Genomic DNA, 16196 nt, shown 5'->3' on the forward strand with positions numbered 1-16196 from the left:
CCACTTTCTTTAACTTTCGCTTCTCAAAGCTTTCTTTATAATCTGGATCATCAAGTGAATGCCAATAATTTTTGTGTTGCTAATATTTGTGAAAGTTGCCAATAACATTTATGAAAATGAAGAGGTTGGATTAGATGACCCCCAAGGTGCTGTCAGCCCTAAATATATGATCCTGTCCTCTCCATTAACAAATATGATGACTTTTCCCTCGAGCCTCATCTTTCTTTACTTTAGTATTTGACATGTATCAACTACCCTATCCTACCCTATCACCCTTAATATTAGCTCTTTTCTGGATCTTTGTGACAATCCTTTCTCTTGAATTTCCTCCTACGTGATAACTCTTTTGCTATTTCATCTTCTGTATTATGCTCCATAATTCTCTCTTTCAATTCTCTCATTCGATGACCTCATTAGCTACTATGGATTTTATTGTCATCTTGATCTAGAGATATCAATCCCATATCTTTCCTGAGTTCCAATTTTATATTCTCAACTGCTTGTTGGACATTTCAACTTAGATGTCCAATGGGCACCTGAAATTAAATTTATCTAAAATAAAACTAAACTCATATTTCTCCCAAATCTACTCCTCTGCCAACTTTTCCTATATTTGTTGAGACCACTGAAGTTTCCATCATCCATGACTCCTCATTCCACCTCACCCTACATATCCAAATAGTTGCTATTTCAATCATAACATCTCTTGAATCTAACCTCTTCTCTCCCTTAGTAGGCTCCCATAGTAGTAGAGATTCTTATCATTTGGACTGTTAAAATCGTTTCCTAACTTGTTTTCATACTTCAAGTCTCTGCCTTCTTCCACATAACTAGCAAAGTCATGTGATTAATATTTTTCTGCCAGTCTGTTAGAAAATGAGGCAAAGCTCGGAGCCATTAACAGATTTATTGAGAATGATCAGTGTCTCAACAAAATTTTATCATTAGGTTTTTCTCCCAACCTAAGACAATTGAGTGGAGTTTTCTCCCTATTTTTATACCCTAACATTACATTATTCAATATCTCATCCCAAAAGGACAGTTGGAAAAAGAGAGATAACTCTACCAGACATCTTTCCACCAAGATATCTTTGCACCCTGAATATCTCTGTGTTTTCTGCTCATGCACAATGGGTGGGATTTAAATTTTCTAGCAATGATTTGGTGCTAGCTTCTTGAGGTATAGCAGTAGTTTTTTGATTGGTTATGAAACAACACTGCTCTTTCTAGTATGCCTTGTATGGTAATGACTGTTGCTATTATTTTTTTTATTTTGTTAAGCATTTCCTAGTAACAGTTTAATTTGGTTTGAGGTCAAGGAGTGCTGACCGTCCCTTTGCTTCCTCTGCTTTACAACTTAGACTAGCTCATTGAGGTACCTTGCTCTCTCAGGGTGACAAATGATTGATTTCCCTGTTAAAGTTAGTAATAAGGTACCAACAACCAATAAGCATTGCTTTCTAGTGACCTTTCATATAATAGCATCTGTGAATTGCAACAGACATTTATTGGAGTACTTGTGGCATGACAGTCTAATGAAACCCAGTACTACTGTGGTTTGTTGCTTACATTCCCTTAAGGGCTTAGAGGAAAAATTAAGCTTTCCTCCCCTTTTACATTCACGGCCCCCTGAAATCTATCTCTGGCTCCTGTGTAAATGATCTTGATGTGCTTGAGTTGCCCTTCTCTGGAGGTGATGAAGTTGTGAAAGACTGATTCTTTTCCCAGGGAAGAGAAACTGATATTTAAGACCAGACTAACTTGAAGAAACTGACTGGCTTTCGAAAGCATTATCTAACCAAGCCCAGCTGAGGTAGCCATGGAAACCAGCTCTCTGAATGCTGGGATATTTGCTAGGATTCATGTCCTGCCAGCTAGCCAGTGAGAGATTTGTCAAATGTCTTCACAGAAATATGCTTGATCTCTCTGGTCCTACTCACTATCTCTGTGGAGTCATTTAGGAACTGTTTGCTGTTATCATTTAACCTTGATGAGGCACCTGGGAACCTAATCACTTCATGGTGATCTATTATGCTAAAGAATGTGCTCTCCTGCACCTGGGAGTCCATGACCCAGCCATTCTGCCTCCCACCTTTCCCCTGCAACTCTCCAACCATACCAGCCCACATCTCTTCCTGGAGAGGAGACCTCTTCTCTAGAAAATCAGTTAATCTCTAGCTGCTTTTAAATTGAGCTTTTTAGCATCAGGCTTATTTGCCCCACATTTACATGTATGCTCTTGCTTAATAAAGACAGTTCTTAATTTTACAGGCATACATATCTCTCTTGGTTTTCTTCCTGTTCTGGGAAAATGGAATGGAGATCTCTAGGGGGTCTCTTGTCATAGGGACCCGGAATGGTCTCTTCCCCTTGTGGGGAAAGAGAGACCTAAATTCCTTAGAATTAATGCCTCAGCCCTCTCCATGTTCCCAGATGAAGAACTCTCTGGGAATCGGCTAATTAACAAGTCATACACAGTGAAGGCCCAGGTGTAGAAATGTGAGGCCCTTCCTTTAGGAGACTTATGTTCTACTGAACAAACTATTGTACCTATCACTTGGCTACAAATGTTATGAAGACCTTCCCTTTTTCAAGTCCTTTTCTTCCTACTTTCAACTGGGTTACTTTAAAATTGATTAGGATTTCCTTTGTCTTTTCATAAACTTTTTTTAAACCTTCCATCTTAAAATCGATACAGTGTATTGATTCTAAAGCTTCTGCCTTAGAGCAAATAAGGGCTAGGCAGTGGAGGTTAAGTGGCTTGTCCTGGGTTCATACAGCTAGGAAGTGTCTAAGGACAGATTTAAACACAGGATCTTCTATCTCTAGGCCTGGCTCTCAATCCAATCCACTGAGGCACCACCTAGTTTGTCTCCTTCCTTTCCTTTTTTATTTTTCTAATAGTACCATTTTTCCTTCCTAAAAATTTGGAGAGTAGAAAGAAGCTTTCTTTCTAATTTGTTCACTTTCTCTTTTAGGACAGGTATGGATTTACACTTTGCACATGTAGCTGTTTTATGATATTTAAAAAAAATCCATAGCATATTCTTTACAAATCACTGAAAAACTTCTTGCCCTTTAACTTGCTCTTTATTTTTTGAAAATGCTTTCCTTGTTACTTGATGTTCTATTTTGGTGCTATTTTGAATAATCCTTAAATCTACGTAATTTGCCAAACTGCTTTTTGGCAACACTTTTTATCTCTGCTAGGTAGGACTCCTTTATTAGTGATGGACTTCCTGCCTTTTCTTCTACTGAGCTATATTATATACTTGGGAAATTGTATTATCAATTAGTGCATTTAACCTGGGATCTGTGAACTTAAAACTTTTTTAATAATCATATTTCAATATTGTTGATTTATATTATAATTTTACATATTTTGAAACATTCTGAGAAGAGGTCTATAGGCTTCACTTTACTGTCAAAGGGGTTCATGACATAAAAAAGATTAAGAACCCTGTATTAAGAGGGTTTATGCTCAGTGAGGATGAAGCCAATCCCAGATGGAGCTATTTAATGAAATCTAATGATCTTGTTTGCTTTGTACTTTTCTCTCACAAGTTAAAATTTTGTAACAGTTTACTTGGATTTTGTTTTATTATTATATTTTTAATCATCAGAGACAATTGTAGAAAGGATAACAAAAGTCCTCAGAAACTCTGAACCAACTATTAGATTACTTTCAATTTGACTAAATGTGTATCATGCATTGTTTGGAGTTTTATTTTTATAATTTGCTGTAAAATCACTCTTAAATGGAAAAAAAAAACTTTAAAGTTTCTTTTACTATTTCCTCCTCTACCCATAAAAAATATAAGTTGTCAAATAATCAAATCTCACAATTCAGCATTTGAAATATTCTTAAACCTTTGCTTTAATTTATCTTAGTTTCATTTTAGGCTTCTGATTCTGATAGACAACTATTGTCTACTACCAAAATTTGCCTTTAATGCATTATAACAAGAACCTTGTGGTAATCACTATTTAGTGTAAAGGCTCTGTAGAAATTGTGGTATTTCAAGATTACATGTCATTCATTTTTTGAATTGCAATATTTAAAACTTTTTAATTATCTTTTTAAAAAATATTCTTTTAAACCAGTATCTCTGAAGTGTCTTAATCAGCTGTTACATGCAAATAAAAAGTCTATATTGCTTGACAGAAAATAAGACTCTCTTTTTGGTGATTCTTAGATAATGCCTATGATCCTGACGTGAATGCTAAGCAGATATGGATTGATAAGACTGTTATAAATGACAGCGTATGCTTGACTTTTACTGACAATGGAAATGGCATGACTTCAGAAAAGCTACATAAAATGTTAAGGTGGGTAAAAATGTGTATTTTCCTTGAAACTTAGTTCATGTTTCTTGATCTTGATTATATTTTTTGTTTTAATAGTGTGCAAAATCCATAAATGCTTTGTAATCTCTGTCAGTGTTGTGGTCTTCTTTTGAAGAGGGGTGAGAATTTCCTTCCTCAGAACAGATTCTCTACATTGATACTTTTGTTAACTTTTTGGGAGTCAAGTTTTTAGATAGCCCAGGAGTAGTAGTGGAACACCCCAAGCTATTACCAAGCTGTTGCTAGATGAGAGCAGATTTCAGAAGGAAAATGGCAAACAGAAGGCAGATTAGGTCTGAGGAAAAGATCCTGTGAGGAGTCGTTGGATGACCAGAAACGGGCTATTTGACTTTTGTTGTATTCTCTCAGGTTTCAGAACATATTATTAGAGGCTACTTTATTAGCTCACATTGAAGCATTTGGCAAGATCAGATACTTAAACATCATTGATTTTTTTTTCTTCTCATGCAAATTTTTACTATAGTAAAGATCATATTTTATGTCATCTTTTAGTAAATTGATAGAATAGAGAACATTTCATTAATAGTACTTGAATTCTAAAACTTTTATTTTTAAAAATTTTGATCAATTGATAGTTGTTTGAGATAATACTTCATGACCTTGAGCAAGCATATCTCTAGTATATAACTTTTAAAGTATGTGGACTCAAAAGATAGAGAAATCTATCCAGTTCTGATTTATGTGCCTGATTATAGGTGTTAAGGAATGTTTTGTGGGAAATTAAATTCCTTTATAATATAAATCTCATCAAAAAGAGGCAGCATGGCTAGCTTTGGGATCAGGAATACCTGGATTCAAATACTCTCTTTGACACAAAGAATATATGACTATGGGCAAATCTCTTAATCCCTCAGTGTCAAGGGCAGTTCTACTCATATTGAGAATTCTCCCATCAGTGAAAATTCCTTCCTCCCCAACAATAGTAAAAAGGTCAAAATACATACTCTAAAACACTGCTTTTTTTTTTATTAACTCAAAATCCATCAATTCTTCACTAATTTATCCACATTTTGGAAATAATTTATATTTTCAGTCTATACTGCCTTATTGAGGTTTCCATTATTCATTGCTCTAAAAGGAATATATACATATTTAAAATTGTGCTAAAGCTATCCATTTCAGGCTTCATGAAGGTATTCTAAAATTGGCTGAACAATTCCATATTTACTTTATTGCCTTTTTGTCATTTCATTTCTTGTTTTAGAATTTCAGCAAAGGTGGAAAACTTAGATACATATTTTCTAGCAGTAGTAATATTAACATTTGTATAGTACTTTAAGGTTTATAAAGTATTTTACATATAAATTTTTTTTAAATTTAAATTAAAAATTTTTTAAACCCTTACCTTCCTTCTTGGAGTCAATACTGTGTGTTGGCTCCAAGGCAGAAGAGTGGTAAGGGCTAGGCAATGGTGGCCAAGTGACTTACCCAGGGCCACACAGCTGGGGGGTGGCTGAGGTCAAATTTGAACCCAGGACCTCCCATCTCTAGGCCTGGCTCTCAATCTACTGAGCTGCCCCCACATATAATCTTATTTAATCCTCATAACCACTTTTAGATGTTGTAACATAGAATCACAGAACTTAAATTGAAATGAAAATCTCATTATAAATTATGGGTTGAAATTAGAGTAAGGCCTTTTTCTTCCTCTAATTTAAGGGAAATATAAAGTTTATTTTTATTTAGTATTTAAAACAGTTTTTTACTCTGAACCTAACATTAAACAAAGAGCTTTCTACATAAAAGTAGAAAATATGAAGATCGTATTTTCATGTTACTTGCTTTTAAAAAAGTATGTAAGACTTAATCCATTACTTTCAAAATTGTCCTTTTTCCATCTCTGCCCTTCTGATCTTTTTGTATTTCCTCTTTGCTCTTTTAAAAATGTATCAGTGGTCCTTCTTTGTTCTTTTTTTTTCTCTCTTTGGCATCAAGTATCTTTATTTCTTCTTCCTCTGTTCTTCATCTCTAATTAAAAGCAGGAAAAAAACCCTCAACTCTTTGGATAGATAAGCATCAGCAAGCAAAACAAATTGGTTATTCCTAAAAATGCATACATTTTCCTTCCACTGTCAGGACGAGGTAACATGCTTCATTATATAATAAGAACATCAGGAGATCTGGTGGGTCATTTTTGATCAGAGTTTTCTTAGTCTTTAAAAGTAGTTTTTTTATGATGTCATTATATAAGTTTTCTTGGTTCTTTTGACTTTTAGTTCATAGTTCTCAGGAATTCTCTAGATTTACCTTTAATCATTTCTGATGGTGCAAAATTATTCCATTGTATTCCTATGCCACAGTTTGTAATCCATGCTGCAACTTGTTACCCCCTTAGTTTCCAGTTCTTTTTTTTTTCTTGTCTTTTTTAAACCACATTTTGGCATTCAAAAATTAGTTTTGCTTATGGTTTATTTGTACCCTGATGATATATATCCTCCCTCTTAACCCTTAACTCTCCATATGTCTACTTTTTTTCATTGTTTCATTTGATATTTGTTCAATTCTCCTTTAGATAAGAGATGTTTCATCAGACACCCAATACCACCAGTTTTGAGAAACATCAAGTTCCACTGCCTTCTTTCTACTCTAAAGTATTCCTTTTATTCTTCCCTGGACTCACTTTATTTTTTTTAAGTTTATTTATTTAAGAATATTTTCCCATAGTTACGTGAATCATGTTCTTTCCCTCCCCATCTCCCACCCCCTCCTGTAGCCAATGAACAATTCCACTGGGTTCTACATGAGCCATTGATCAAGACCTGTTTCCATATTATTAATATTTGCACTAGGTTGTCATATCCCCATCAACCCATGTGATCAAGCGGTTGTTTTTTCTTCTGTGGTTCTACCCCCACAGTTCTTTCTCTGGATATGGATAGCATCTTTCTCATGAGTCCCTCAGAAATGTCCTGGATCATTGCATTGCTGCTAGTAGAGATGTCTCTATTTGATTGTGCCACAGTATATCAGTCTCTGTGTATAATATTCTTCTGGTCTGCTTCTTTAACTTGGCATCAATTCCTGGAGGTCCTTCCTGGTCTTTTTAAAAAACCTCAGAATAGAAAGAATTCACTCCTAGGTCCTGTGTTTTTCTTATTTAATTCCTTTAAGACTCTTTGAGGATACTAGTGTTTTGAAATGATATTTGTATCTTTTCTTCCTATTAGAGTGTTAGACCTTTATTATGTAGCCCTTCTAATGGCTCAAATACATTTGCCTGTTTAGGTTTCTCTTGAGTCTTAATGTTTGCATCTTGAAATTCCTACTGATTGTTGGCCTTTTCATCAAAAATACTTCACAGTTCTTTATTTCATATATTTTCCCCTTGTAGAATGATACTAGGTTTGCAGTCTTAAGTTATTTTGGATTGCAGGCCTCTCTCTTTTTATCTTTTGTGATGGTCTCCTTTTCTTCTTGCCTATGGACTTCTGACCTTTTCTGCAATTTTGGACTGGAATAAGATATTATAATTTCGTGTTAATTTTCTTGATTAGCTGGGCAGCTTGCCTCTGTTCATCTTGGATAGAAGTCTTGCTTAGGTTTTATAAAATAAAGTACAGATTTTTTACTTCATTAATTAATTGACTTGCCTTATGTAAAAAAGGTGTTTTCTAACAGGGACCTAAAATTTTACTTGAGGAAAACAGCAAGATATATTCTGAACAAATTTAGAGTCTACTTGTTTTATGTTTATGTCTGACTTTTTGATTATTGTAATAATCTATATGATATTACCATTAAGCCAGCAGTTTCTCTAAAGATTTATGAGAGGGCAATGTGTTTTTTTAGCCTTTTTTGCTTATGGCTTACCCTGAGGAATAAAATGCTCTGTGGACTGGGGATGACTGGACCTTGTAATTTCATAAAAGTTCAATTTTCCTCTCTGGATTAAGTTTAAATGTTCACCTAGCCTATAAATCATTTTAATTAAAGAAAAGGTTATCCCTCTACTACTAGGTGTCCTTGTACAATGAAAGGAAATGTTATCTATATACCATTAGTTATTTATGTGGGATTCAGCTGTTTGCAATTACTCAGCAGTTTCCTAGTAACGGAATAGAAAGGAGGATTTATTGTTCAATCCTGAATTCCTCTATAGATATAATCCCTAGCTTTTTTCTGACTCTTTATATAACTGTAGGATAGTGATTTTTTAAAAATTAAATTACATTTTTTTACGTGTTGAACTTCTATATCTTTATTAAAAAATATTTTTCCATGTTTACATGATTCAGTTTCTTTCCATCCTTTCTTCTCTCCCCACTTCCGGATCCAATAAGCACTTCCATTGGGTTATAGAAATGTTATTGCTTATACCTATTTCCATATTATTCATTTTTGCAGTAGAGCAATCTTTTAAAATCAAAGCCCCCAATCATATATCCATACAGACAAATGATGTCATTTGTTATTTTTCTGTGTTTCTACTCCCTTAGTTCTTTCTCTTGATGTTGATGGCATTCTTCCTCACAAGGCCCTTGGGATTGTCTTGTAATAGCAAAGTCTATTACATTATGTTGTTCCACAGTGTTTCACTTTCTGTGTATGATGTTCTCTTGTTTCTGCTCATCTCACTCTTCATCAGTTCCTGAAGGCTCTTCCAGTTCATACAGAAATCCTCCAGTTCATCTTTCCTTATAGCACAATAGTATTCCATTACTATCGGATACCACAGTTTGTTCAACCATTCCCCAATCTAGGGACACCTCTCATTTTCTAATTTTTTGCCACCACAAAGAGCATAGCTGAGTACAAACCCAGCAGTGGTGTGGCTGGATCAAAGGGTATGCATTCTTTTTTTTTTTTAAACCCTTACCTTCCGTCTTGGAGTCAATACTGTGTATTGGCTCCAAGGCAGAAGAGTGGTAAGGGCTGGGCAATGGGGGTCAAGTGACTTGCCCAGGGTCACACAACTGGGAAGTGGCTGAGGCCAGATTTGAACCCAGGACCTCCCATCTCTAGGCCTGTCTCTCCATCCACTGAGCTACCCAGCTGCCCCCAAAGGGTATGCATTCTTTATTTATTATTTATGCCTTAAAAAGCCCTTTGCACATAATTCCAAATTGCCTTCCAGAATGGTTGGATCACTTCACAGCTCCACCAGTAGTGTATTAGTGTCCCAATTTTGCCACCTTCCCTCCTACATTTATTATTTTTCTTTACTATCATATTGGTCAATCTGCTAGGTGTGAGGTGGTACCTCAGCATTGTTTTGATGTGCATTTCTCTAATCAGGAGGGATTCAGGACACTTTTTCATGTGATTATTGATCATTTTGATTTCTTCAACTGAAAACTGCCCATTCATGTCCTTTGACCATTTGTCAATTGGGGAATGGTTTGATTTTTTGTAAAATTGACTTAGTTCTTTATATATTTGGGAAATTTAAACCTTTGTCAGAGAGTTTTGTTATAAAAATATTCTCCCAGTTTGTTGCATTGGTTTTGTTCATATAAAACCTTTTAAATTTAATAGAGTCAAAGTAATTCATTTTATATTTTACAGTCTTCTCTTTCTCTTGCTTGGTCTTAAATTCCTTCCTTTCCCACAGATCTGACAGGTATACTGTTCTATGTTCACCTAATTTATTTATGATTTCCCTCTTTATATTTAAGTCATTCATCCATTCTGAATTTATCTTGGTGTAGGGTGTGAGATGTTTATCAAAACCTAGTCTCTCCCATACTGTCTTCCATTTTTCCTAGCAGTTTTTGTCAAATAGTGGGTTTTTGTCCCAGAAGCTGGGGTCTTTGGGTTTGTCATATACTGTTGCTGAGGTCATTTACCCCCAAGTCTATTCCATTGATCCATCCTTCTGTCTCTTAGCCAGTACCATTTTGTTTTGGTGATCACAGTTTATAGTACAATTTAAGATCTGGTAATTTCAGGCCTCCATCCTTTCACATTTTTTTTTCATTAGTTCCCTGGATGATGAGTTTCATAAATTGATTAACTACAGTCTTCACAAAGACCTATTCTGATGCCTCATTATGGCACAGGTAACCCTTGATCATAAAACATCAAAGTATAAAATTGAGAGGTGTTATGCTTTCAAGGATATTTGCCACTGTGATGAAGAGTATCTAGTATAGAATCTAAGTTAGAGGTATATATTGTGGGTGGTTAGCTTGTCCTGATTCTTTCTGTGATATTGTATTGATTGTATCAAACCCTGAACAGTTCAGAGCCTCTTAGATGAGAAATGGAATCATGACTTTGGCCTGACAAACCACATAGAAAAAGACCTAGTCTGTTGTCCTTATTTCATTGTTTTGAGATGGACATTTGTCATGGGCTAGGCTTCTTTTGTCCCTTAGTAGTTTAGTCCCTTCCTGGAGCAAAAGGACAGACTTGAGCCTTTTTCTGCCTTGATTCTCTCCCTTTTCCCCGGAGAGCTCTTTAAATGAAGATCCTGTGAGTGAGGCTCTAAACCAATTCATAGGCTTTTTTTTTTACCCCTTCCCTTTTGTCTTAGAATTGAGACAGGGTGTGGGTTCCAAGGCAGAAGAATGTTAAGGGCTAGCAGTTGGTGTTAAGTGACTTGCCCAGGATCACCCTAGCTCTTTAGGAAGTGTTGGAGGCCAGATTTGAACCCAGAATTCCAATTTCCACACTCAGCTTCCACTGAACCATTGCTCCTATAAGCATTGTTAATAGTAGTAGAAACCTGTTCGGGCTTTCTTTAGGTGCATATATGTTTATATGTATATAAACATACATAACTCTAATACATACTCTTATCTCTCTCTTTCCCATCCTTTCCTTCCTCCCTTCTTCTCCATCCTTCCCCCTTTCCCTCCCATCTTCCCTTTTTCTACTCTGTCCCAGATTTAGCTCTGCATGAAAATTAGGGTATGGAGGATGGTGAAGGAGGTGCCCCCGACCCCTTCTGTTTATACTCTGAGAAAGGCCTGGCCAGATTTCTTTAGCTTTTTGCCTGAGACTTTGCAGAAGATTCTTATGAATCCTTTAATAATCCTCTGGTACCCTAATTTTTTATCTTGAGCTTAGGTTGGGAATTTTTTCTAGTGTGTAAACAGCATAATTAGTAATAGTTCTGATTTATTTTGATGAAATAATCAATTTCAAAATAATATGAAGTTGAATTTGTATGACTATTATATAGTTGCTTATATTTTTTAATCTCTTTCATTCCAGTTTTGGCTTTAGTGATAAAGTTTCAATGAATGGTCGAGTTCCGATTGGATTATATGGAAATGGATTCAAGTCAGGCTCAATGCGTCTGGGTAAAGATGCAATTATTTTTACTAAAAATGGTGAAAGTATGAGTGTGGGCTTACTGTCACAGTCCTACCTGGAAGCTACAAAAGCAGAACATGTTGTTGTCCCAATAGTAGCATTCAACAAAGACCATATCCTTTTGAATGTTTGTTTTTAATGATTAATTATTGTCAAATTTTTCCTAATGTTGAAGCTTCTGTAGAATAAATCCATCTTTGTTATAATTTAGAAATCATTTCCTTTTTGCAAGATGTTATATGAACTATATATCCTTTTGATTTCAGAATTTAGGTTACAAAAGAAAGTTACTGAACACTCTAAATGCTATGTAAATAATTTCTAGTAATACTTGTTTTAAATACATATTTTAATTTATAACATTCATTTTAAAAATTGAATTCCAAATTTTGTTTTCCTCTCCTCCTCCCCTCCTTAAGAAGGCAAGCAACATAGTAATTATACATGTAAAGTTATGCAAAATATATTTCTGTATCAGCTATGTTGAAAAAGAAAACACTCATAAATAAGAAAAAGAAAGTTAAAAAAAACTTTGAATCTGTATTCAGAATTTATGAGTTCTCTATTGGGAGATGGAAAGCATTTTTCATCATGGGTCCTTTGGAATTGTCTTAAATCACTGTATTGCTGAGAATAGGTGTCATTCACAGATGAACATCTTTACAAAATTGCTGTTACTTTGTAGAGTGTTCTGGTTTTGTGTATTTTATATCAATACATCCCAAGTTTTTCTGAGACCATCCTGTCATTTCTTATGCAAACATCACAACCATATACCACAATTTGTTTAACCATTTCCCAATTGATGGGCATCCACTCAATTTACAATTCTTTGCCAGCACAAAAAGAGCTGCTAAAAATATTTTTGTACAAATAGGTCATTTTTCTTTTCTTTTTTTTTTAAATCTCTTTGAGATATAGGCCCAGTAGTGATATTGCACTGTTTTATAGCTCTGGGCATATTTCCAAATTGCTCTCCAGAATGGTTGAATCATTTCACCACTCTTCCAACAATGGATTAATGTCCCCATTTTCCCAGTTTCCATGCAGCATTTGTCATTATCTTTTGTTGTCATTTTAGCCAATCTGATAGATATGAGGTTGTATCTCAGGGTTTTAATTTGCATTTGTATTCTTATAAATTTGAATCAGTTCTTTATATATTTGAGAAATGAGGTCTTTATCAGAGAATAAACTTGCCATAAAAATTTCCACAATTTTTTTGTTTCTCTTCTTATTTAATTTGCATTGATTTTATTTGAAATAATCAAAATTATCCATTTTACATCTTATAATATTTTGCATCTTGTTTTGGTCATAAAAATCTTCCCTTATCTGTAGATCTGACAGGTAAACTTCCTTGCTCCCCTGATTTGATTTTGGAATCAACCTTTGTGTCTAAACCATTTATCTATTTTGACCTTATTTTAGTATAGAGTGTGAGATGTTACTCAATATCTATTTTTTGCCAAACTGTTTTCCAGTTTTCTCAGCAGTTTATGTCAAATAGTGAATTCTTATGCCAATACCTGGGATCTTTGGTTTTATCAAGCACTAGGTTATTATGATCATTAACTACTATGTATGTGTACCTCATCTTTTTCCATTGATTCACCTTTGTATTTCTTTACCAGTATCAGATAATTAGGTTTATTTTAGAAAATTCCTGACTACTTCTAGAAATGTGTGCCTACTCATATATGTTTGAGCTATTTTTGAAAATGAGGAAATAATGTTTTTATTTTACTAATTAATAGGTTGATCTAATTTTATTAAAATACACTGATAATATTAAATCTTTAACTTGTAACGTACGACAGATCTTAAATTTAGCTGAATCAAAAGCTAGTCTAAGAGCACTTCTGGAGCATTCTTTATTTTCTACGGAACAGAAGTTATTGGCTGAACTTGATGCTATTATGGGTAAAAAAGGAACAAGAATTATCATTTGGAATCTTAGAAGGTAATGTAAATCAGCTGTTAATTATTGCTACATTGAATGAAATATTTAGTAGTCTTCTTATTAAACTTAGTTGTATAAAGAGAAGATATAGAAATGCATATACATTGGAAGATATTCAGAATTATATAGCTTCAGGTTATGTTTTTACTAAAGGAAATTCATAAAGGACATTAATAGCTTGTTACTAAAAATTATGTTTCTTACTTGTGCAAATTGTTTCCTAATTACTTTCCATACTCTTTGTCATTTTGTACTCTCCCTCTCCCCGACCCCCAACCAGTAGTCCTAAATTTGGGATAGCTAGGTGTTAACGGTGAGCTTGGTGTGAATTCTAAAACTATTCCACCGTAATCAGACCGTACTTTAGAAGATCTGATTTAGCTATTTCCTGATCAGTAACAATAGAGATACTTGGACTAACAGAATCAGGTCTTGGGAACTCTACATTTCTCCACCCTCCTTAGTTTAACAAGATTAGGAAGGTCTGCACCAAACTCAAGGATTAAGTATCTAAGAAAAATGGTCTTCAGCAGACACGTGCAGAAAAAGTGGACAGACCCCTGGGCTGTCCTAAGTCAAGCTAAGCTATCATTGGTACAGATGAGATGTAGGAAAGTGATGTAAAACCGTCTATATGAGACACGTCACTGGCTCTCTTTGCTCTTTTCCTGGAGAAGCAACTCTGGCTGGCAGCATGCTAGGTGTTCCGACATCTTGAAGTGGTGGCAGTTATTTGTCTGGGTTTGGCAGTGAGTTTGCCCTTGAGCTGATTCAGGTTCAGGCATCTTGACTGAGCCCCTTTTGGAGTTCAGGCTGACTCCTTCCTCCTTCACACTCCAAAACCTTACTTTCTAGATCTTCTAATCTTCCCGCCCGGTAATCTCCCAGGTGGGAGAAAAATCTTACTCCTTTTCCTTCTTCCTTCTCCTTAATCTCCTCCACTATCAATTAAATCACCATAAAATTTCCAGCTGACTTGGGTATTTTATCATTTGGGATTTTCCCTGGTGACCATTTAAATTTAGATTTAAGTCACAACGCTAAAATTATCTTTACATTGGAATCATGAAGTCTCATTTCCCAAGTTCAAATCTTGCCTCTGACATTTACCACATGTATAACGCTGGGCAAGTCATTTAATCCTATTGGCCTCAGTTCCTCATCTGTAAAATTAGCTGGAAAAGGCAATGATAAAATTTGACAAAAAAACCTTACATTGGGTTACAAAGAGTCAGGCTTAACTGAACAACAAAAGTTCCCAAATCAAAAAAAGAAATAAAGAAAAGGGAAAACTAGTAAATAAACTTGAATTTTGGGGGTGGGTATGGGAGTAATCTACTTTGTTATCATCTCATAGACACATTATTTGAGGGTAAGTGATTAATTGTTGAGATATTAAGGTGTTAAAAACATGTACTCCCTGTTTGAGATATGAAGGACTTACTCAGAAAAAAATTTTGAAACTTTGAGAATTCAGTTAACATTAACAAATGAAACTATGTAGATATATTTGATAAAATGACTGATAAATTTTAAAAACTTTAACAATTCTTGTCATTTCTGACTATCTCGATTACTTTTTCAGCTGGGTTTTAACAGTCTTTCTCTTTTAAAAAATGCAGAGACAACAATGGAATAACAGAATTTGACTTTGATATGGATAAATATGATATTAGAATACCTGAAGATTTAGATGAAACAGGGAAAAAAGGGTACAAAAAGCAAGAAAGAATGGACCAAATTGTTCCTGAAAGTGACTATTCCCTGAGGGTATGTATTTAGTTAATTTAATTTTGGAAAAGTTTAAGGTGGGGCCAGGAGTTCAACTGTTAGTGAAATGAAAGAGTGATAAACTTCACTTTTAGTAAAAATATTCTAGATATTGTTAGGTATTCAGAAAAATACTTATTAGAATATGAAGATAAAAATGAGAGGGCTATTGTATATGAATTCTGTTTATTGATTACACTTGATGAACATTGGTATGTTTTAGTTGAAAGAAGTTTTTTTGAGCCAACTTTTGAGGTACATGGGCATATGAAGCATATGACCATATGTATTCAGATCTGTTGTATTGTGAGATAAGATAATCTAAGCTTTTATTGCATGGGGTAAAATCAATTCAAAACATTTGACACAAATTTGACTGAATGATTTTTTAAAATTACATAGAAATTGCCCAGGTTAATTACATGATAGCCCACATGTGTATTATTCTTTGTTGCAATAGCTACTAAGAAAACCAAGTCAGAGAAACTCAGAGGTAGGTAATGTTTTTTAGTATACCTGTGATATGATATTAAAAATAGAGTTGATATAAAAAAATTCTAAAATGCTACTTTTGAACTCCTCTAGGTAAACTTCTTTATTAAAATCAGACATCTGAAAATGAAAAATAATAAATATTTAGCTTTGTATTGATTGTCCCTTCTGTTGATATTTAATACTTAACTGCTTTTTGCTTCATAAAAGTTTTCTAGTAGCTGTGACATCAAAGAATAGTATGTTTGAGAAATTAGATTCATAGGAGATTGTGTTAGTTTTCCTTTATATTAATTAAATAAAACTTATTTAATTTCCTTTGCAATTAAGATAATATTTTGTT

At 34.3% G+C, this 16196-nt stretch overlaps 1 protein-coding gene across 2 annotated transcripts in view; it reads left to right on the forward strand.

The window, feature by feature from the left end:
• Nucleotides 1-16196, forward strand: part of MORC3 (MORC family CW-type zinc finger 3) — an 83083-nt gene that overhangs the window by 18862 nt on the left and 48025 nt on the right. For both annotated transcript variants that reach the window (XM_056825992.1, XM_056825993.1), the window contains 4 exons: nt 4197-4329; nt 11527-11740; nt 13443-13591; nt 15214-15361. In XM_056825992.1, coding sequence (XP_056681970.1) covers nt 4197-4329; nt 11527-11740; nt 13443-13591; nt 15214-15361 — 644 coding nt within the window. The remainder of the gene's footprint in view (nt 1-4196; nt 4330-11526; nt 11741-13442; nt 13592-15213; nt 15362-16196) is intronic.

The sequence above is a fragment of the Monodelphis domestica genome, chromosome 4 (genome assembly GCF_027887165.1).
Source record: "Monodelphis domestica isolate mMonDom1 chromosome 4, mMonDom1.pri, whole genome shotgun sequence".
In the NCBI taxonomy this organism is placed as follows: Eukaryota; Metazoa; Chordata; class Mammalia; order Didelphimorphia; family Didelphidae; genus Monodelphis; species Monodelphis domestica.